Consider the following 22,954-nt stretch of genomic DNA (forward strand, 5'->3'; position numbering starts at 1 on the left):
GCCTTCCAGCACCTTCTCTATCCTCAGGTTCTTCTCCTGTGCACGGACAACCAAGTCGCCATGTACTACATCAACAAGCAAGGCGGCACCGGATCTCGTCTCCTTTGTCAGGAGGCCCTCCGAATTTGGACCTGGGCCACAGCCCACAATCTTTATCTCAAAGCGGTCTATATCCAGGGCAAACAGAACTCCCTGGCCGACCAGCTCAGCCGCATCCTTCAACCTCACGAGTGGACCCTGGATCCTCCCACTCTCCACTCCATCTTTGCTCGCTGGGGCACTCCGCAGGTGGACCTCTTTGCAGCTCCTCACAACCATCAGCTGCCCCAGTTCTGTTCCAGACTCTTCTCTCCACATCGTCTGGCACCGGATGCATTCCTACTCGACTGGACGGATCGGTTCCTCTATGCCTTCCCTCCACTTCCTCTGATGTTGCGGACCCTGTTCAAACTCCGCAAGGACAGGGCCACCATGATTCTCATCGCCCCTCGGTGGCCCAGACAACACTGGTTCTCCCTCCTGCTTCAACTCAGCTCCAGGGAGCCCATTCCTCTTCCTGTATTTCCTTCTCTGCTTACGCAGCAACATCAGTCTCTGCTACATCCCAATCTGTCTTCCCTCCACCTGACAGCTTGGTTTCTCTCGGGCTGACCTCTCCAGAAAGCCTGTCTCAGCCTGTCCGTCGCATTTTGGATGCCTCCAGGAAACCCTCCACACTCCAATGTTACCATCAGAAATGGACCCGGTTCTCCTCTTGGTGCCTCCTGCATCATCACAATCCCACCTCATTAGCGGTGGAAACCGTACTGGACTATTTGCTCTCTCTGTCTAACGCTGGTCTCAAGTCTACCTCGATCAGAGTCCACCTCAGTGCCATCACTGCTTTTCACGAGCCTATCCTCGGAAAACCCCTCACGGCTCATCCTCTGGTTTCCCGGTTCATGAGAGGCCTCTTCAATATCAAACCACCTCTTCAGCCTCCCCCGGTCGTCTGGGACCTCAATGTGGTTTTGTCAGCCCTCATGAAACCTCCTTTTGAGCCTCTTGCTACTACCTCGCTCAAACTTCTCACATGGAAGGTGCTTTTCCTCATTGCCATCACCTCTGCCAGGAGGGTTAGTGAGCTACATGCACTGGTCGCCGATCCACCGTTCACTGTTTTTCACCATGACAAGGTGGTTCTGCGTACCCATCCTAAATTCCTTCCTAAGGTGGTTTCAGCCTTTCACCTCAACCAGTCCATCGTGCTACCTGTCTTCTTCCCAAAACCCCATTCTCATCCTGGGGAACAGCCTCTTCACACGCTGGATTGTAAGCGTGCCCTGGCGTACTACCTTGACCGTACCAGGGCTCACCGCTCCTCTCCTCAACTCTTTCTGACCTTCGATCCTAACCGTCTAGGTCACCCTGTGTCTAAACGAACGCTGTCCAATTGGCTTGCTGCCTGTATTGCGTTCTGTTATGCTCGGGCCGGCCTGTCACTGGAAGGAGCTGTCACGGCCCATAAAGTCAGGGCTATGGCTGCTTCTGTGGCTTTCCTCCGTTCCACGCCTATTGAGGAAATCTGCAAGGCGGCCACTTGGTCTTCAGTTCACACATTCACTACTCACTACTGTCTGGATACCTTCTCCAGACGGGATGGGCACTTTGGTCAATCTGTGTTACAAAATTTATTTTCCTAATGGCCAACCATCCCTCCTCCCTCTTTGTTAGCTTGGAGGTCACCCATACGTTAAGAATATGCTGCCTGCTTGTCCTGGGATAAAGCACAGTTACTTACCGTAACAGGTGTTATCCAGGGACAGCAGGCAGATATTCTTACGACCCACCCACCTCCCCGGGTTGGCTTCTTAGCTGGCTTATCCTAACTGGAGACCACGCACTCCTCCGTCGGGCGGGAAGGCACTCGCGCATGCGCGGTGCGGCCAACTAGAACTTTCTAGTTAAAAAGGTCCGTACCGGGGCTCCGTCGGTGACGTCACCCATACGTTAAGAATATCTGCCTGCTGTCCCTGGATAACACCTGTTACGGTAAGTAACTGTGCTTTATCCAGGGACAGCAGGCAGATATTCTTACAACTCACTCACCTCCCCTGGTTGGCTTCTTAGCTAGCTATCTGAACTGAGTGCGCCCTACATCGGGCATGAAGGCACTCGCACATGCTCGGTGCAGCGGTCACAAACTTTCTTAAATTTTTACAAGCAAGTCTGCTTGTGAGGCTGTCCGCATCGGGGCTCCGTGGATGACGTCACCCACATGTAAGAATATCTGCCTGCTATCTCTGGATACCACCTGTTACGGTAAGTAATTGCTCTATGGGGGTGGGGTCTTGGGTGGAACTTGGGCGGGGGTACTCGGTTGGTATTTGTTAGGCTTAGGGTCACAATCTAGTTGAGTTTTCAGGATTTCCATAATGAATATGCATGAGATCTATTTGCATGCACTCCTTTCATTGTATGCTAATAGATCTCATGCATATTCATTTGGGAAATCTTGAAAATCTTACTGGATTATGGCCCTCGAGGAGAAACTTTGACACCCCTGGCTTAGGGGGTACTTGGCTTGAAGAAGTTGAGAAACTGCCTGTATGACATGTTTCAGGACATGAGCAGAGTACCGGCTGCCTCGATCTTTGCTCAAAGAACACTATGGATTAGACAATGGGTGGGGGATTTAGCCTCTAAGGCTACGTTGAGCAGATAGCCATTTAAGGGGTACATGCTCTTTGGTAAAGGTTTGAACAACCTTATGGTCAGTGTGGAGGCTTAATATCGTGTTGTGTGCCCTTAGCAAAGCTTCGTATGAACCCTTACAACAGGCATCACTGATGTCTCTTCCTGTCAGGATGATTTTTCTGGTGGACATCACTTCAACCAGAAGAATATTGGAGTTTCAGGCACACTCATGTAGAGAACCTTTCCTGAGAGAGATGGAGACTGGAGACTCTTTTCGCATAGTTTCATCCTTTCTACCAAAAGATATTCAGCATTTCATATTAATCAGGAAATCTGACTCCTGATCTAGGCTACCGAGAAAAACAAACATAATAAAGTTCTAGGATTGCTGAACATTCAGAGAGTTATATTCTGTTACTTACATGTGACAAACAAATTTTATCTATTAGATCTTTGTTTTGATAAATTGAGCCACCTAGGAAGGTCAGCCTCTAAAATTGCTATTTCTAGATGGCTCTGCATGGCCATTATTTTGGCATATATTGGTTGTGGTAAGCAGCTACCAATTGCATTGAAAGCACATTCCACAGAAGGAGTGGCGGCTTCATGGGCGGAATCCCAGATGGTGCTACTGGAGATCTGTAGAGCAGTTACATGGTCCCCGTTCCATTCTTTTACTAAGTTTTTTAATAGAATGGACATGGCAGCATGAAAAGATGGTGCTTTTGGTGCCTCAGTCCTGGAAGCAGGCGCATCTACCTCACCATAGATTTGGGGGGACTGCTTTATTACAACCCTACTTGCCAGACTACTATGCCTTTTGCACTAGAAGGGAAAATTAGGTTCTTACCTCGATAGTCTTCTTTCTAGTAGAAGGGCATAATAGTTTGGGCAACCTGCCCTGACAGTACTCCTGCTTTAGATCTCAGAAATGCTTGTGTCTTCAGATGCTTGTCTTTGGGCAGCCAAGTAATAAGAAATTGACTAACGGATAGATATGGTATAGCTGCATGAGATTGTAATGATGCTCCTCGAAGAAGAAGCACATGAGAGCTGTAGAAATGTTAAGGGCTGGTTGCTCTCAAGTAGGTAGGTTACCACCTTCTATCTGGTTATTTTTTGCTGTGTTCTCATTGTTAATCCCATTGCAGAGCAGAACGATTTGATTTGGTTGGGGAGTTCCCTGTACCCTTGTAGTTTCTTTTTTTTTTTTTTTTTTACGTTAACCTTTATTGAACTGAAAACCAAATTTAGGCATCAGCAATCGTAACTTCAACTTCTACACCTGGTTCAATGCTGATGGAAGTGATTTGCTTGACAATCTCAGAAGGACTGTGAAGATCAATCAAATGCTTGTGAATGCGCATTTGGAACTGATCCCAGGTCTTGGAACCTTCGCCACAAGGAGTCTTCCTGGTAGTGATACGCAGAGTCTTGGTAGGCATGCGAACAGGTCCTTTCACTTTTAGATTCTTTTCCTTGGCTCCTCGGATCAGCACAAGCCTTCTCAAAGAGACTTTTCATTGCGACTTGTCAGGGTGATTCTAATCTGATGGATGGCAACCTCTTGTTCCACAGGTGCTTTGCCAGTATCTTTAAAAGCCATGGCCGAGAAGCAGCTTCCTGACTGACTTATTCGTCAACGGGGATTGGAAAGTCCGGCGCGAGTGAACAGCGGTGAGCCAGGAGAAGAGCAGACATCCCTCCTAGGCCTTCACTTTAGAGAAAAAAGCTACCCTTGTTATTTCTATTTAGGGTTTGTAAATTGCTTTGTTACGAACTGAAGAGGGGCTTTGCTCGGGAACAAGGAGGTAAAGGAAGCGTTGGGTGCCTTCTACAGTTACTCATGAGTATGGGATATAAATTCTACTGCTAAATAATAATGCTGAATATTTTTGATGAATATTGTTTTTTATATCGTATAAAAATATTGACCTATAAATAAAACATTTTCAAAGCCTTGTGTGTTGCTTTATGTTGTGTCTTTTTATACAATGTACTCAGTGCTCCTCCATCTAGGTCATAAGCTAAACGCAAGGACCATGAAATGAAATAAAGGGAACCATCATCGTACATGTGTGTTCCCATACCTCAATGATGAATGATGGTGGTGTTGAAAAAAATATCCCAAGGTATTGACGGTATATATAAATTCTACTGTTCAGACTATTATGCCCTTCTACTAGAAAGGTTCTTACCGTGATAGTCTTCTATCTTACCTTTATTCTTCCACATTTGTTGTGTTTCCATATGTCCTTATTGCAATTGTATGTGGTAGAGAATGACATGGTGACAAAATCCATCACCATTCCCATTTCCTCAGATAACTGTGGGAAACCATATCCATGTCATTATTTAAGGAGAGAGGGTAGAATCAGAGTATGAATGGGCACAACCAATGACCCTCAAACCTTTCATTGAAGAATGCTGGTGTGATACACTAAAGAATTGCCTAAAAATAGGCTAGTGCCAGAGCAAACTAATCTCAAGAAGGCTCTTATTAGAGACAATGGATCTCAAGTGCTCACAGCCAGTAGCCACTTGAACTTGTCTAGGCTTACTGGCCTACATGCGAGCTATCATCGGTCCAAATGGTCTCTTATTAAGAGCTGTTTAATTTCTAATTTTATTACTGTTTTTTGTCATATTTCTATTTATCTTGTATTTCCCAAGCCTAAATCTATGAATAAATAGATAAATAAATGCTAGGTAGGGTTTAAGGATACACTAAAGAATGACATGGGATTGTTTCCGTGGTTATCTGCAGGTTGGGAACAGTGATGAATTTTTGTCACCATGTCATTCTCTAGTATATGGGACAAACTACTGGAAGTGTTTTGTGTTTGAGTACCACAGTTATCTGAACACAGGCTTTGATGGTTCCAATGGTGATCAATTTTATTTAGTGTGAACATACATTTACTCAAATGTCCTAGTTTATAACTGAGCATATTCATCCCACATATCAGTGAGTGGGTTGCCCACCTGACACTTAAAGAACATTGGATGTTTGAACTTCAATCTGTTGCACCACAGGGTCTGAATGATTATATTGAATGGACTAAAATTACTTGATTGAGTTGGATTGTCAGCTTACATAATTAATATTGTCACGTGGTATTCTCTGATGTCATTATGTTGACCAGTTGTTGATTCCAGGAACTAATAACGAATGTCATACAAACAGTGGAAAAATATTTTAATGTCCCTGAAGGATTCTTTGGAACAGTGCTCTTTTGGATTTAGTTTAATCTTTGCGCTGCTGCAATTATAACATTACATTACTGATTTTTATTCCGCCATTACCTTGCAGTTCAAGGCGGATTACATAAGAATTGTCAAGAAATTAAGGTAATACATGCTGGGTAATTTGAACATTTTAGATTTGATAGGAGTAGACAGTGTGGTAGGTGGAGCTTGGAAAGGAACTGGTCGTATTAAATAGGTTTTATGTATTTTTTGAAGAGCAGAGTTTTAGTTTCTTTTTTGAAGGTTTTGTAGTCTGTGGTCGAAGACAGCAGATTGGTGATTTGTCTGTCTAGTTTTGCTGCTCTGGTGGCCATTAGGTTGTCATATAGTTTTCTTCGTTTGCCATTTGTGGTTGGTGGGTGTGTGAATAGTGAGTGGGTTCTCCTGTGTCTGGTTGAGGTGGCTTGAAGTAGTCGGTTGTTCCAGTACTATCTTTAAATTTTCTGTTTTGAAGAAATATTTACCGTATTTTCACGCAAATAACACGCACCCGTATAAAACGCGCACACGTGTATAGCGCGCAGAAATCACGATGATAAGCACAAAAACTTTGGTATAACGCGCTCACGATTATACCGCGCATGCTGCCCGACTCTCCGTTCACCCCCCTGACTTCCGTGCACTGCCCCGCCTCTCCGTGCGCTGTCCCGACTCTCAGTTCACCCCCCCTGACTTCCGTGCACTGCCCCGCCTCTCCGTGCGCTGTCCCGACTCTCCGTTCACCCCCCCCCTGACTTCCGTGCACTGCCCTGACTTTCCGTGCGCTGTCCCGACTCTCAGTTCACCCCCCCTGACTTCCGTGCACTGCCCCGCCTCTCCGTGCGCTGTCCCGACTCTCCGTTCACCCCCCCCTGACTTCCGTGCACTGCCCTGACTTTCCGTGCGCTGTCCCGACTCTCCGTTCACCCCCCCTGACTTCCGTGCACTGCCCCGCCTCTCCGTGCGCTGTCCCGACTCTCCGTTCACCCCCCCCTGACTTCCGTGCACTGCCCCGCCTCTCCGTGCGCTGTCCCGACTCTCCGTTCACCCCCCCTGATTTCCATGCACTGCCCTGACTTTCCGTGCGCTGTCCCGACTCTCCCTTCACCCCCCCTGACTTCCGTGCACTGCCCTGACTTTCCGTGCGCTGTCCCGACTCTCCGTTCACCCCCCTGACTTCCGTGCACTGCCCCGCCTCTCCGTGCGCTGTCCCGACTCTCCGTTCACCCCCCCCCCCCGACGTCCGATTCATCTCCCCCCCCCCCCGGCAGGACCATTCGCACCCCCACCCCGAAGGACCGCCGACTCCCCGACAATATCGGGCCAGGAGGGAGCCCAAACCCTCCTGGCCAGGGCGACCCCCTACCCCCACCCCGCACTACATTACGGGCAGGAGGGATCCCAGGCCCTCCTGCCCTCGACGCAAACCCCCCTCCCCCCCAACGACCGCCCCCCCAAGAACCTCCGACCGCCCCCCCCAGCCGACCCGCGACCCCCCTGGCGACCCCCACGACGCCCCCACCCCCCTTCCCCGTACCTTTGGTAGTTGGGCCAGAAGGGAGCCCAAACCCTCCTGGCCACGGCGACCCCCTAACCCCACCCCGCACTACATTACGGGCAGGAGGGATCCCAGGCCCTCCTGCCCTCGACGCAAACCCCCCTCCCCCCCAACGACCGCCCCCCCAAGAACCTCCGACCGCCCCCCCCAGCCGACCCGCGACCCCCCTGGCGACCCCCACGACCCCCCCACCCCCCTTCCCCGTACCTTTGGTAGTTGGCCGGACAGACGGGAGCCAAACCCGCCTGTCCGGCAGGCAGCCAACGAAGGAATGAGGCCGGATTGGCCCATCCGTCCTAAAGCTCCGCCTACTGGTGGGGCCTAAGGCGCGTGGGCCAATCAGAATAGGCCCTGGAGCCTTAGGTCCCACCTGGGGGCGCGGCCTGAGGCACATGGGCCCAACCCGACCATGTGCCTCAGGCCGCGCCCCCAGGTGGGACCTAAGGCTCCAGGGCCTATTCTGATTGGCCCACGCGCCTTAGGCCCCACCAGTAGGCGGAGCTTTAGGACGGATGGGCCAATCCGGCCTCATTCCTTCGTTGGCTGCTTGCCGGACAGGCGGGTTTGGCTCCCGTCTGTCCGGCCAACTTCCAAAGGTACGGGGAAGGGGGGTGGGGGGGTCGTGGGGGTCGGCCAGGGGGGTCGCGGTTCGGCTGGGGGGGCGGTCGGAGGTTCTTGGGGGGGGGACGGTCGTTGGGGGGGGGGGGGGTTTGCGTCGAGGGCAGGAGGGCCTGGGATCCCTCCTGCCCGTAATGTAGTGCGGGGTGGGGTTAGGGGGTCGCCGTGGCCAGGAGGGTTTGGGCTCCCTTCTGGCCCGATATTGTCGGGAAGTCGGCGGTCCTTCGGGGTGGGGGTGCGAGTGGTCCTGCCGGGGGGGGGGGATGTATCGGACGTCGGGGAGTCGGCCGGGCAAGAGGGCTTGGGCTCCCTCTTGCTCCGATCGTGGATGCGGGTGCGGGTGGGAGCGCGTGCGAGTGGTCGTTCGGGGTGGGGGTGCGAGTGGTCCTGCTGGGGGGGTGAATCGGGCGTCGGGCGGGGTGGGAACTATGTTTTAAAACTTTCGTATACCGCGCTCACGCATATAACGCGCGAGGGGTATGCGCGGTAGGTAAAAACGCGTATAACGCGCGCGTTATATGCGTGAAAATACGGTAGTTCATCATAATAGTTTTTATGATGGCTTATTTACATTACATTAGGGATTTCTATTCCACCATTACCTTGTGGTTCAAGGCGGTTTATAAAAGATTTATAAACGGGGGTTACAATGGGAGAACAATTAATTTACTAGAGTAGTTAAGAGTAGATCTTTTGACATTTCTCGGGTTGTTAAGAGTAAGGCAGCTTACAAAAGATTTATAAAAGGGGGTTACAATGGAAGCATAATTGTCATTACTAGTGTAGTAAAGAGTAGATCCGTTGTCCATTTGAGCATTGTTAAGAGTACGTGAAGTTATGGCTGTTTCAGGAATTTCTTGAAAAGTATAGTTTTTCAAGAAATTCCTTATTTGCAGTTTGGATATGAGATTTGTTAAATTGGGAACATAAGAGATTTTGTGAATAAAACTTTATCCCAGGACAAGCAGGCAGGTATTTTCACAAGTGGGTGACGTGATCCAACAGAGCCTCGATGTGGATGCCTCACAAGCAGTCTTGCTTGAAGAATCTCTAAGTTTCGAGTCGCCTGCACCGTGCATGCGCGAGTGCCTTCCCGCCCAGCGCAGGGCGCGTCTTCTCAGTTCTTACCGTCTTTGACTCTCTGCACGAAGTTTTCTTCACTTGTGCCTTCTAAGTCCGCGGGTTTGGGTTTATTTTCTCATAATCGTTGTTTTTTGTCGTGTTTTGTTGTTTAAAAAAAAAAAAATTTCTTCCATCCATTCGACCGGGCAGGCCACGTGGCCACAGCCCCACGGCTTCGATCTTGCAGCCGAGCTCTTCGGGCCTATGTCCTGGCCTGATACCGGTTTTAAAAAGTGTTCCAAGTGCCAGCGCGCGATTTCACTGACAGACCCTCATCGACGCTGTTTTCGGTGTCTTGGGCCTCAACACCTTCCAAAATCATGCCGGCCTTTCTCAACACTTACCGCCCGTGCTTTCAAGCGCCGTTGCATCTTGTGGGAGCAGCTATACAGCATGGAGTCTTCGACGGAGCTGTCGTCATCGAAGGGTGCTTCGCCTTCGACCTCATCCAAAGTTCTCCAGCCTTCCACGGCTGCTGCTCCGAGCCTCATCAAACCTGCTTCGTTTGTACTGGCTCAGCCTTCGACGCCAGCTGCGGTGCCTTCCTCTGTCTCTTCAGGTCAGATAGCGCAGCAGCCCATTCCCCTGGTAGTGCTCAAAGTACCCAAGGCTTCTAAGTCCAAGCACTCTCACACTGCCTGGAGGGAGCACGATAAGCCCGTGCAGGTGGTCCCGTTGGTGACGCGGATCCATCCTTGCCGGCTTCGTTCCAGACCTTGCTTGAGAAGCAATTCATTCAGCTCTTTACCACAATGGGGCCGAAGCTTCTCTCTCAAATCCAGCCTGGGCATGCGGAGGTCTCCCGCGAGGTCGAGCCGCCTCCTGTGCCTCAGCCGTACGCACACTCTACAGGGAGCAGAGTCTCTGCGAGTGTCTGGTCTGGCATCGATGCATGCATCGCAAGGAGCAGAGTCTTTGCCCATGCCTCCATTGGAACCGATTCACTCAATGCAAGGAGTAGAGTCTTTGCGAGTGCCTCCATTGGAACCAATCCACTCGATGCAAGGGCTCGAGTCTTTGCGAGTGCCTCGAAGTGCTTCCAGCCATCCACCTCTGCTTCGATCCACCGCTTCAGCCCCATCCACTCTCTAGGGGCCTCAGCGAAGACACACTCGCCTCGTCTGTCGAGGCCTGCTTCCAGACATAGCTCGCATCATCGATCGAGACTTTCTTCAAGGCATTCGTCCAGGCATGCCTCGCCTTATTGGAAGCAGCCTTTTCTTCAGTATTCACCGGCTACTTCACCTCCTCCTCTGCCGGAGCTCGAGGACACGATGGGATCTTTTTCCCCATCTAGATCCCCGTCCTAATTGGACCCAGAAGCCTCGACATCCTCGAGTCCCTCTCGAGGCCAGGATTTGGCTGACCAGCTCTCTTTTTCTTCTTTTCTCCGTCAGTTGGCAGCTGATTTGGACATTCAACTGGACACTGGGTCCAAATTTTCAAAGGAGTATCTCGAGACAGTGCATCTCCCTCAACCTCCTGCTGAATCCCTCAAGCTTCCTCTTCATAAGCTGTTGGATCAGACCTTTGCCCGCTCTCTGGAGACCTCCTATTCCATCCCCACTGTTCCGGGAAAACTGAATGCCAGATACCGCACGGTTCATCATAAGGGGTTTGACGGTCCCCAGCTATCCCATCAATCCCTTTTGGTGGAATCTTCATTGAAGAGGTCTCACCCCTCCCAGGTCTATGCCACTGTTCCACCTGGCCGGGAGGGCAAGACAATGGACAGGTTCGGCAGGCGCATTTATCAGAACTCTATGATGACATCCCGAGTTCTCAATTACAATTTTCATTTTGTTACATATTTTGAATTTTTCCTGTCTGTCCTTCCCAAGATCATGCCCTACTTGGATTCTCGAGCACATTTCGAATACCAAGAAGTCCTGGCTTCTTTGTCCCAACTCCGGTTGCAATTGATGCAGTCCTCATACGATGCCTTTGAGTTGTCTGCTCGGGCTACTGCTTGCTTGGTGACCATGCGACGCCTTGCGTGGCTCCGGACCATCGATATGGACCCCAATCTCCAGGACAGGCTGGCTAATGTCCAGTGCGTGGGTGCTGACCTCTTCAATGAGTCCATTGAGGCGGCAACCAAGAAGCTTTTGGACCACGAGAAGTCCTTCCAATCTATTCTTCGTCCGAAGCCAAAGCCAGCTCCTCCTTGTCCTTCACGCCCGCCTTTGATTTACCAGCGGCGTTTTCCACCTAAACAGGCTCCTGCCATCCGTCAACCTGTTAAGAGGCAGCATCCACAGAAACAGCAGCAGAAGCCTCAACCCTCTGCTGTCTCCAAGGCTCCTCAGCCTTTTTGACTGTCTCCTCCAGAGCATAACGTCAGTCGTTCTGCCTTTCCCCGTTTTTTCCACCTATCGGAGGTCGTCTCCATCATTTTTACCATCGATGGACGACTTACCATCGACCTCTGGGTCCTTTCCATCGTAAGGGAGGGATACTCCCTTCAGTTCCATCAACTTCCTCCAAGAGAGTATCCTTCCTCCTCTGTCCAGACCGCCCTTCTTCTTCAGGAAGCTCAGGCTTTGCTCCAGCTCCGGGCTGTCGAGCCGGTTCATTTGGCTCAACAGAACAAGGGTTTTTACTCCCGATACTTCCGGTACTTCCTTGTTCTGAAGAAGACGGGCGATCTGCATCCTATTTTGGATCTCAGAGTGCTCAACAAATATCTGGTCAAAGAAAAGTTTTGCATGCTGACCTTAGCATCTCTGTATCCCCTCCTCGAAGAATGACTGGTTATGCTCTCTGGATCTCAAGGAGGCCTACACACACATTTCCATTCATCCGGCCTCCTGTCAATACCTCAGATTTCAGGTGGGACATCTTCATATTCAATACCGAGTGCTCCCTTTCGGCCTGGCATCATGGTCTTCAGGTGTTTCCCTACCTGGACGACTGGCTCATAAAGGATTCCATGTCTCAGGGAGTCGTCCTGGCGACTCAGCGCACTATCTGGTTCCTGCAGAGTCTGGGATTCGAGATCAACTTTCCAAAATCACATCTGCAACCTTCCCAGACTCTTCCCTTCATCGGAGCTGTTCTGGATACTGTCCAACTCAGAGCGTTCCTCCCTCCACAACGTCTGGAAGCTCTTCTCCGTCTTTGTCATTCAGTGTCCTCTCGCCCGTCCATCTCGGCGAGATACATGATGGTTCTTCTGGGCCACATGGCCTCTACAGTACATGTGACTCCTTTTGCCAGACTTCACCTCAGAATTCCTCAGTGGACCCTGGCATCTCAATGGACGCAGGTTTACGACCCTCTGACTCGACACATCCAGGTCGCTCCTGCACTGCCACAGTCTCTTCGCTGGTGGATGCTCTCTTCCAGTCTATCCAGAGGTTTACTGTTCCACACGCCCACCCATCAGAAGGTTCTCACGACCGACTCTTCAACTTATGCTTGGTCTCTGCACTCAAGGCTATTGGACCAGTACAGACCGCCAGTGCCACATCAATCTCCTGGAACTCAGGGCGATTTTCAATGCTCTCAATGCTTTTCAACATCTGCTTCACGACAGTGTAGTCCTCAGTCGCATGGACAACCAAGTCGCCATGTATTATGTCAACAAACAGGGAGGCACGGGTTCAGCCTCCCTCTGTCAGGAAGATCTGAAAGTCTGGGATTGGGCAATTCGCCACAACACCTTCCTCAAAGCTGTCTACATTCAGGGGGCAGACAATGCCTTAGCGGACAACTTGAGTCATCTTCTGCAACTTCACGAATGGACTCTCCATTCCACGCCCCTTCATCACATTTTTTTCTCTGTGGGGAACGCCTCAGATAGACATCTTCGCAGCCCCTCCCCCCCCAACTTCAAGCTGCCTCAGTTCTGCTCCAGGATCTACACTCATCATCGCCTCGAGGCAGATGCATTTCTTTTGGACTGGATGAATCTCTTTCTATATGCGTTTCCTCCATTTTCTCTCATTCAAAAGACTCTAGTCAAGCTGAAGTCTGCCATGCCACCATGATTCTGATTGCTCCTCGGTGGCTCAGGCAGCCTTGGAATTCCCTTCTACTTCAACTCAGCAGCAGGGAGCCCTTCCTTCTACCAGTGTTTCCGTCGCTGCTTACACAGCATCAGGGATCTCTGCTTCATCCCAACCTGCAGTCTCTCCACCTGACAGCTTGGTTCCTCTCAACGTAACTCCTCTCCAGTTTTCAAAAGCTGTGAGGGATGTTTTGGAAGCTTCCCGGAAGCCTGCTACTAGCTAATGCTATACCCAAAAGTGGACTAGATTTTCTACTTGGTGTTTTTCTCATCATTAGGAGCCTCAACATTCCTCCTTGTCTTTGGTTTTGGACTATCTGTTGCACCTTTCTCATTCTGGCCTCAAGTCTACATCGATTCGAGTCCATCTTAGTGCAATTGCGGCTTTCCATCAGCCGCTTCAATGGAAACCTCTCTCTGCTCATCCCCTGTGGTTTCCAGATTCATGAAAGGACTTTTCCATGTCAATCCTCCTCAAACCGCCTCCAGTGGTTTGGAACCTCAATATTCTTTCTCAGCTAATGAAACCTCCATTTGAACCTATTGACAAAGCTCATCTGAAGTATCTCACTTGGAAAGTTGTCTTTCTCATTGGCTTCACTTCTACTTGTCGAGTTAGTGAGCTTCAAGCATTGGTTGCGGATCCACCTTTTACAGTGTTCCAGCATGACAAGGTGGTTCTTCGCACTCATCCAAAATTCCTTCCTAAAGTTGTCTCGGAATTTCATCTCAATCAATCCATTGTTCTTCCAGTGTTTTTTCCAAAGCCTTATTTTCATCCTGGAGAATCAGCTCTACATACTCTGGACTGTAAGCGTGCTTTGGCTTTCTATTTGGAACGCACCAAATCGCACAGAACTGCTCCTCAACTTTTTGTCTCCTTTGATCTGAACAAGTTGGGACGTCCTATCTCTAAGCGTACCATCTCCAATTGGATGGCGGCTTGTATCTCTTTCTGCTATGCCCAGGCTGGATTACCCCTTCACAGTAAAGTCACAGCCCATAAGGTCAGAGCAATGGCAGCTTCTGTTGCTTTCCTCAGATCGACACCGATTGAGGAGATTTGTAAAGCTGCCACTTGGTCCTCGGTTCATACCTTCACTTCTCTTTATTGTCTGGTACTTTCTCCAGACGGGATGGACAGTTTGGCCATACAGTGTTACAAAATTTATTCTCCTAAGTTGCCTACTCGCCCACCATCCCACTTTGGTTAGCTTGGAGGTCACCCACTTGTGAGAATACCTGCCTGCTTGTCCTGGGATAAAGCAGTGTTACTTACCGTAACAGTTGTTATCCAGGGACAGCAGGCAGCTATTCTCATTTCCCACCCACCTTCCCTGGGTTGGCTTCTCTGCTAGCTATCTTAACTGAGGAGACGCGCCCTGCGCTGGGCGGGAAGGCACTCGCGCATGCGCGGTGCGGGCGACTCAAAACTTTGAGTTTCTTCAAGCAAGACTGCTTGTGAGGCGTCCGCATCGGGGCTCCATTGGATCACGTCACCCACTTGTGAGAATAGCTGCCTGCTGTCCCTGGACAACTACTGTTACGGTAAGTAACTGTGCTTTTTGGACATTAATGCTTACTAGTTTTGTTTTATCATACTGCACTTATTAAAAATGATTTATATGATGTGTGCAAGCAATTTTGAAGAGCTCTTTTTTATATGGTTCACTTCAAAAGTAAGCTCAGATTAATGCCTTTGTCATGCTGAGTATTTCCTTCTAAATTAAAGATAAACACTTTTTCTTTCATCAGCCTTTTATACATTTTCAAAAAAGATTGGTTCTTTAAATATATGAATACCTCTTGTCATTGGTAATTTTATAGTTGTTGCTACAGAATTTGCCACTTTTTGCCATCAGTCTTGAAAAATTCTGGCAAAGGAAACCAGGGACTCTTTTATGAAACTTCAGGATCCTGATCAGAAAAATAACTTTTTTAAACTATATTGTACAGTGTTTTCAAATGTTCATATCTGCCTTTTTTTCCCCTTCTCCTTAGGCTGATTTTGCTATTGAAGCGTTGGCCAAAGCTACTTATGAACGCATGTTCCGCTGGTTGGTTATGCGCATTAATAAAGCTCTGGATAAAACCAAGAGGCAGGGTGCTTCTTTCATTGGTATCCTGGATATCGCTGGCTTTGAGATTTTTGATGTAAGTGTAGCGCTTTTGTGAAACTGCTGGTTTGATAGCACAAATTTGTTTGAAAGCTCTTCATTGTACCCCTTCTTGCTTAGCAAATTTAACTGTCCCCTATATTTCCACATGCACCCTTCATTCCATAAACAATCACAATTTAGTCTTGCCTAATCCATCTGCCACTTAATTGGAATCAACTTGAAAGTGCCCTGACTTACCTAGTGCCATCAATATGGAATAGTCTCAATTACTTATTTGCTCTGAATCCTCTTATATGGAATTTATTGAAAGCCCACTGTTTCAGATTTGCCTTCTCAGAATCTGGCGATTAATGTTGCTTCTCTGATCACAGAAAGGTGCCTGTTTTGAGGTTTGTTTGTTTTTTGTTTTGTTTTTTACTATCTCCCTATAATTATAATGTGTGAATGTATTGACTTTTTCATTTTTCCTGTCATTTATATTGGCTTTCTTTCATATTTTTGTTTTCAGTCTATATGCCACCTTGACCTGTTCCCAGTAAAAAGGCAGGATAGCACTTTTCTAATAAATGGTAAACATTGCAATTTATAGGGGAATGAAGTACTCGGTTACATGGTAAATGGAGATGAAAGCCAAAATTGATATGGATTGAGAATATTGGAAAATGCTTCACTGAAAGGTTAATGGCTGTATGGAATCCTGTTAATTGAAGATCTGTGGTCAATAACAGCACAAATTATGGAAGGATGAGAGAAACATAGTGTCCCTCACTGAAAAAAGAACTGGAATTCAAGCAAAAAGCAAAATACTTTGGACTCAGTGCTGTTATTAGTTGCTCCCATGTTCTGTTTCAGTATTCAGATCTTCTATTTCATGAAAAGGCCAAAGTGTGTGTTTAATGTAATGGATCAAATAATAGAACCCTTTGGACCCTGTTGTTGCCAATAATGTCCAAACTATAATCCAAGTAAGAATTGGCTAACGCTCTTATTCTCCTGGGGGAAATGTTTGAACTAAAAAACTTTAAATATTGGACATCAGTATGAGCCCTTCAGATTACACACGAGGGATTGTTGGCTTAGGCAGTAACTCATTGGTGACCAGCGCCAGACATAAGTCTAAATAAGAACTGCCTCATACATCACGTTGTCCTATTTTATATATAATCAAAAAAGAAAGTGTATACTTTAAATCACTTGCAAACATTCACACCAGGAGAAAAGTTTATAAAACTAGAAAAAATACTAGAAAAAGTACTAAGACAAAAAGAATAAACTGACTCCCAAAACGTCATAAAGTGAAAGTGCTAGAAGTCCTTAAAGTACTAAAAATGCATTGTAAAAAAGCTTAGTCAAATGCTGATGAAAATTTCATGCTAGAATAATACAATAAACTATATCCTACTTCCAAATATTTCATAAAAATAGAAAACGGTTCATATCAAAATTGATACATAGTGAAATGGAACGTTCTAGACTCAATGAATCAATAAACGAATATAGTTCATGAAGTTCATACGAGTCAAAAATAGTTCTATTCTATTGAAAGTTCATATTCTTTGTAGCAATTCACAATGTTATATGTAAAATTTCATCCGGAACTACTTGCGCACAAATACGTAGTTCAATATTTTCTTTTTTGATTATATATAAAATAGGGCAACGTGATGCAGTTCTTATTTAGACTTATGTCTGGTGCTGGTCACCATTGAGTTACTACCTGAGCCAACAATTCCTCGTGTGTAATCTGAAGGGCTCATACTGATGTCCAATATTTAAAGTTTTTTTAGTTCAAACATTTCCCCCAGGAGAATAAGAGCGTTAACCAATTCTTATTTGGATAATGTAAAGGATGTCAAGCTTTTTTTATTTTTTTTTGTGTTTTTCAAAAACCCCTACCTCCCCCTGAATTGCTCAACTTTAAGCTAATGCAGTCCTTTCTATTTAGCCAATACAATGCAACTTCTTATATCCTGCGATTTTCAACAGAGAATCATTGCAGCTTACAGCAAGATGAGTTACATTTGTGATATAGTGCGGTTGATAAGCGAGTTTAAAATTGCTAGGTTAGTTTAAAGGTGGCAGTTTGGGATGAAGAGGGCTGGGAAGAGTTGGATCTACTGGGGCGGCAGCGAAGAAAGCAAATAGAATGCTAGGTATGATAAAGAAGGGTATCATGAGTAGATCAGAGAAAGTTATAGTGCCGCTTTACAGAGCTATGGTCAGACTGCACCTGGAATACTGCGTCCAGCATTGGTCCCCATACCTAAAGAAGGATATAAAACTGCTAGAGAGGGTGCAGAGATGAGCAACAAAGATAGTGAATGGTATGGAGAACCTGAACTACGAGGAACGACTTAGGAGACTGGGATTGTTCTCCCTCGAGAAGAGGAGACTGCGAGGGGATTTGATAGAGACTTTCAAAATACTGAAAGGATTCGACATAATAGAGCAGGGAAAGCAGCTATTTACAATGTCCAATGTGACACAGACAAGAGGACACGGACTGAAGCTGAGGGGGGACAGGTCCAGGATGAATATCAGGAAGTTCTGTTTCACACAGCGAGTGGTGGACGCCTGGAATGCTCTCCCGGAGGAAGTAATTGCAGAATCCACCGTTCTAGGATTTAAGGGTAAATTAGATGCACATCTCCTTAGGAGTGGCATAGAGTGACATGGTTAAGGGTATATTAGGTGCCCATCTCCCTTGGGAAGCATACAGCAACATGGGGACTTAATCTATGCTAGGGCACACCTGGCGGGGCCTCTGCGAGTGCGGATCACCGGACTTGATGGACCCAGGGTCTGATCCGGAGATGGCAACTCTTATGTTTTTCCTAAACGGGCAATGCGTGGGTAATTGTCACAGATAGGTAGGCAGACTGTTCTAGATAAGCGGTCCTAGGAACTTTAAGGTGGAGTTAAACATCCTCTTCTGACATACTCCTTGAGAGGATGGAAACAATACCTTAAATCACTGTGTTGTCCTTGAGTTAAGTAAGGTGTATGAGACTGGAATACTGGCCATTAGTCTGTTGGAGTTTTCTCCAAAGATGGATTTGTGAATCATAAAGGCTAACTTACAGTGAATTCTGTATAGTTCAAATAGCAATGGGCTAGCCCTCTCAAAGTGGTGGAATTGAAAGATTAATCTTCCTGCTGAATTTTGGAGTACTTCTAGGCGCTTTAGTTCCTTCTCTATGGAATTGTAGTAGAGGGAGTTGCAGTAGTCTAGGTGGGGTAGTAAGACAGCTTGCACCACTTTCCTAAAGTTGCTTTGGGACAGGGACGGTCTGATTGATCTTAGTTAAGAACATAAAATTAGTGTTATTGGGTCACACCTATGGTCCATCTAGCGCAGTATCACGTCTTCGTGGAGACCAATCTAAGTCACCAGTACCTGGCAAAAGCCCAAATAGTAGCAGCATTCTAGGCTACCGACCTATGTCTGTCTCAGCAGCAGACTATGGACTTTTCCTCCAGGAACTTGTCCAAATCTTTTTTTAAAACCTTAACAGCTCTTACCACATCCTCTGGCAATGCGTTCTAGAGCTTAACTATTCTCTGAGTGAAAAAATATTTCCTTCTATTGGTTTTAAAAGTATTACTCTAACTTTGAGTGTCCCCTAGTCTTTGTAAATCTTGATGCAGTTAAAAAAAAAAATCAATCCACTTGTACCACCCATTCTACACCACTCAATATTTTATAGATTTCAATCATACCTCCCCTCAGCTATCTCTCTTCCAAGCTGAAGATCCCTAATCTCTCTAGCCTTTCCTCATACGAGAGGAGTTCCATCCCCTTTATCATCTCGGTTGCTGCTCATTGAACTTTTTCTAGTGCTGCTGTCTCTTTTTTGAGATGAGACAGGACTGTACACAGTATTCAAGGTGAGGTCGCACCATTGAGCGATGGAGGCATTATAACATTTTTAGTCTTGTTAACCATCTCTTTTATAATTCCTAGCATTCTGTTTGCTGCCTTGGCCACTGCCACACATTGTGCAGTTCAGGCTTCAGCGTATTGTCCACGATGACACCCAGATCCATTTCTTGAGCACTGACCTCAAGGTGGTCCCTAGCATCCGATAACTATGATTTTGATTATTCTTCCCAATGTGCATCATTTTTGCATTTATCCATATTGAATTTCATCTACATTTGGACACCCAGTCATCCAATTTCCTAAGGTCTTCCTGCAGTTTTTCACAGTCCACATGCATTTTAACAACTTTGTTTTTCATTTTAAAGCTGTTTATTGGTTTTGTAAAACAACTGATACAAGTGCAAACATTTTGCATAAACAGTTAGCACTGTCAAAAAGCACTTAAATGCTGTGCATAAAAACATGAAATAGCCCCCTTCCTTCAATCCAACCCAACTCCTCCTCCCCTGCCCTGGATGTGTATGAAGAGTAAGAAAAGATCCCAAATCTGGTAGGCTTCAGAATTACAGTATGATATAAATTTAAAGGAGCATAACATAAAAATCTAATGGACCCCAGATCTCTTTAAACTTTCGAGAATCGCCAGATTTTTCTGCCAACGCTATCTCAAAACGATAGTACATACATAGTCTCCCACCAAAATGAAAAATTTAAAAGGTCCCAGTGTTTCCAATTCCTTGTAATCATTTGCAGAGCAACTCCAGTCATTATGAGTGGATTCTTAGACATAAGTGAAGTACCAAACAGAATTGTTCCGTAAAATAATTGTATAGAAGCCTCAAGAATAAGCATTATTTTGCTTCATTTTAACAACTTTGAACAGTTTAATGTCATCTGCAAATTTAATTGCCTCGCTCATAGTTCCAATTTCTAGATCATTTATAAATAAGTTAAATATCACCGGTCCAAGCACAGATCCCTGTGACACTATTTACCTTCATCTACTAAGAAAAATGGCTATTCAGCCCTACCCTCTGTTTTTGTCCAATAACCAGTTCTTAATCCACAACTGAACTTTGCCTCCTATCCCATGACTCTTTAATTTTCTCAGGAGCCTCTCATGAGTAACTTTGTCAAAAGCTTTCTAGAAATCTAGATACACTACATCAACCGGCTCGCCTTTTTCCACATGTTTGTTCACACCTTCAAAGAAGTCAAGCAAATGAGTGAAGGAAGACCTCCCTCGGCTGAACCCATGCTGACTGTCCCATTAAATCATGTTTGTCTACGTGTTCCACAATTATATTTTTTTATAATTGTTTCCACTATTTTGCCCGGCACTGAGGTTGGGCTTATCGATTTGTAATTTCCCGGATCTCCCCTGGAACACTGTCTAAAAATTGGTGCATTATCCCAGGACAAGCAGGTAGCATATTCTCACATATGGGTGACGTCATCCACGGAGCCCCAATGTGGCAGCCTCGCAAGCAGACTTGCTTGAAGAAGTTTTAGAAAGTTTGCGACTGCCGCACTGGGCATGCGCGAGTGCCTTCCTGACCAGGTACGTTAGCTAGATTGTGAGCCCACCGGGACAGAGAGGGAAAATGCTTGAGTACCTGATTGTAAAACCGCTTAGATAACCTTGATAGGCGGTATATAAAATCCTAATAAACTTGAAACTTGAAACCAACGTAGGGTGCATGTCTCCTTAGTTCTAACTTCTCAGCAGAGCCGAAAAGCCCTCATTTCAAAGCTCTGCATGAGAGTTAGTTCTAAACTTGTGCCTTCTCTCACCGCGGCTCATATTTTATTTACAGGGTTGCTGTTATTTTCATGTTAATTTAAAAAAAAAAAGTTTAGTTTTTTCTGATCGTGTCACGGCGGGGCCTACTCTACGGCCTCAGCCTGCGGGCTTCGATTTCGCTGTGGCCGTGTTTCATTCCATGTCCCGGCTGGTCACAAGGTTCAAGAAGTGTAGCCGGTGTCAACGTGCGATCTCCATCACTGACCCACACAAGTAGTGTGTAAAGTGTTTAGGACCTGATCATCGTCCAGAGTCGTGTGACCGCTGTGCTACACTTCAGAATTGAGCCCTTAAACATCGTCTAGTCTAGATTGAAAAAATATTCAGGGGAATGGATCGGCCTTTACCTAAGGCCTTGACCCCAATTCTGGCCCCAATCTTGACTCCAGCAAAGTCTTCTACGGGGCAAAAACTTTCAACCTCGACCTCGCTCAAACTTTCCTCGATGGGGAAGTCTTCATCTTCTGGGAAATCAGCTAAATCTTCTCCTGAGGCGCCGCTATCCTCACTGTCTCCCTCAGGTAAAATAGCTCCTCTGGATATGCCACCCTTAGAACAGGTGGGTCCGAGGCTTTCCAGGAAACGTGTCTCAAAATTGAGGCAACATTCTTCCTCGAGGTCGTCTTCCTCGGAGACCATAGCCACACCAAATCTACCAGATTCAGTGGTCTCGGTGCCGACTTTGCAGAATATGTTGGAAACTATTCTGCATCAGGAGTTTGGTAACAAGCTTGCCAAATTAACTCCTGCCTTGACTCTGCTTCCTGCAGTCCAGCCTGAGCACTCGGCAGTATTACAAGGAGTCGAGTCCTTGAGAGTGCCTCGAGCTCAATCTATGCACTCTGTTCAAGAAGTCGAGTCCTTGAGAGTGCCTCGAGCTCAGTCTACGCACTCTATGCAAGGAGTCGAGTCCTTGAGAGGGCCTCGAGATACTTTTACATAAGGAGCCGAGTTCTTATCAGTATCTCAACGTTGATCTCCGACTTCCACATAAGGCGTTGCCCTTTTCGAGGCACAGGATGAGGACTCCTCGACATTCATCTTCGAGGTTAGATCCGGCTCAATCACGGAACCGTGATTCGAGGCATGGTTCTCCACATCATTTGTTGAGGCATTCATCGAGGTCCAGGTCTTAAGACAGGTCTCATTTATTGAGGCATCGAGACTCTTCGAGACCACCAAGTCCTTTGTCGAGGAGATCTGTAGCAGAGCCTCACCATTCTTGTCAGTCGAGTTCTTCTCCTGTAAGGTTTTCTTCACATTCCAGAAGTGGGTCATCGTTACCTATGGATTCAGGTATCAATACTCCAGAGAGGCTTCACCTTCATTCTCTGCTGGCTTTCAAAAACAGTTGCTTTAGGTACTCTGCAGGAGTATGATTGTTCATATGGGGTGATATAGCATGCAGTTAGTGGCATGGGGACATGGGGGGGAGGGGAAGTTGAAATAAGTAATGACCGAGCTCTAAGTTGGAGAGAATACTGAAGACCAGTGCTTTGCACACAGCCGCAAAGACTGGATTTGGGCATATGGGCATATGGATGGGGTGCCCATTCACCTTCTCCTCAACGAGGTCATACTTCTTGCTTCACCAAGTTTCTATGCCAAATGAGTAAAGATCTTAATATCACTTTGGAATCTGATTCAAAATACTCTTGAGTATTTGGAAGAACTGCGTATGCTTCATCCTCCTAGTGTGTCTCTCAAATTAGTAAACACTAGACAGATATAGAAGATGAAAAAGTGAGGACCAAATGGAACATCCACAACTACCACAATCCTCACTGTTTGGATTCAACAACAGGATGGCACTAGGGCTTTCAAAGTCATCAATGTCAATACATCAAACAGATATGTTTGGCTTTGGCTCATCTCATTGCCTCCTTATGTGATGTTGCTTGTCTATTTACTTCTGTGTCATTTATCCAGAAAT

At 46.8% G+C, this 22,954-nt stretch overlaps 1 protein-coding gene and 1 pseudogene across 2 annotated transcripts in view; one reads left to right on the forward strand and one right to left on the reverse strand.

The window, feature by feature from the left end:
• The window catches only part of MYH9 (myosin heavy chain 9), an 807,001-nt gene that overhangs the window by 272,242 nt on the left and 511,805 nt on the right, over positions 1-22,954 (forward strand). For both annotated transcript variants that reach the window (XM_033935132.1, XM_033935133.1), the window contains exon 12: positions 15,216-15,368. In XM_033935132.1, the coding sequence (XP_033791023.1) occupies positions 15,216-15,368 (153 nt within the window). The remainder of the gene's footprint in view (positions 1-15,215; positions 15,369-22,954) is intronic.
• On the reverse strand, positions 3,896-4,401 carry LOC117355955 (annotated as a pseudogene).

This window comes from Geotrypetes seraphini, chromosome 2 (assembly GCF_902459505.1).
Source record: "Geotrypetes seraphini chromosome 2, aGeoSer1.1, whole genome shotgun sequence".
Lineage (NCBI taxonomy): Eukaryota > Metazoa > Chordata > Amphibia > Gymnophiona > Dermophiidae > Geotrypetes > Geotrypetes seraphini.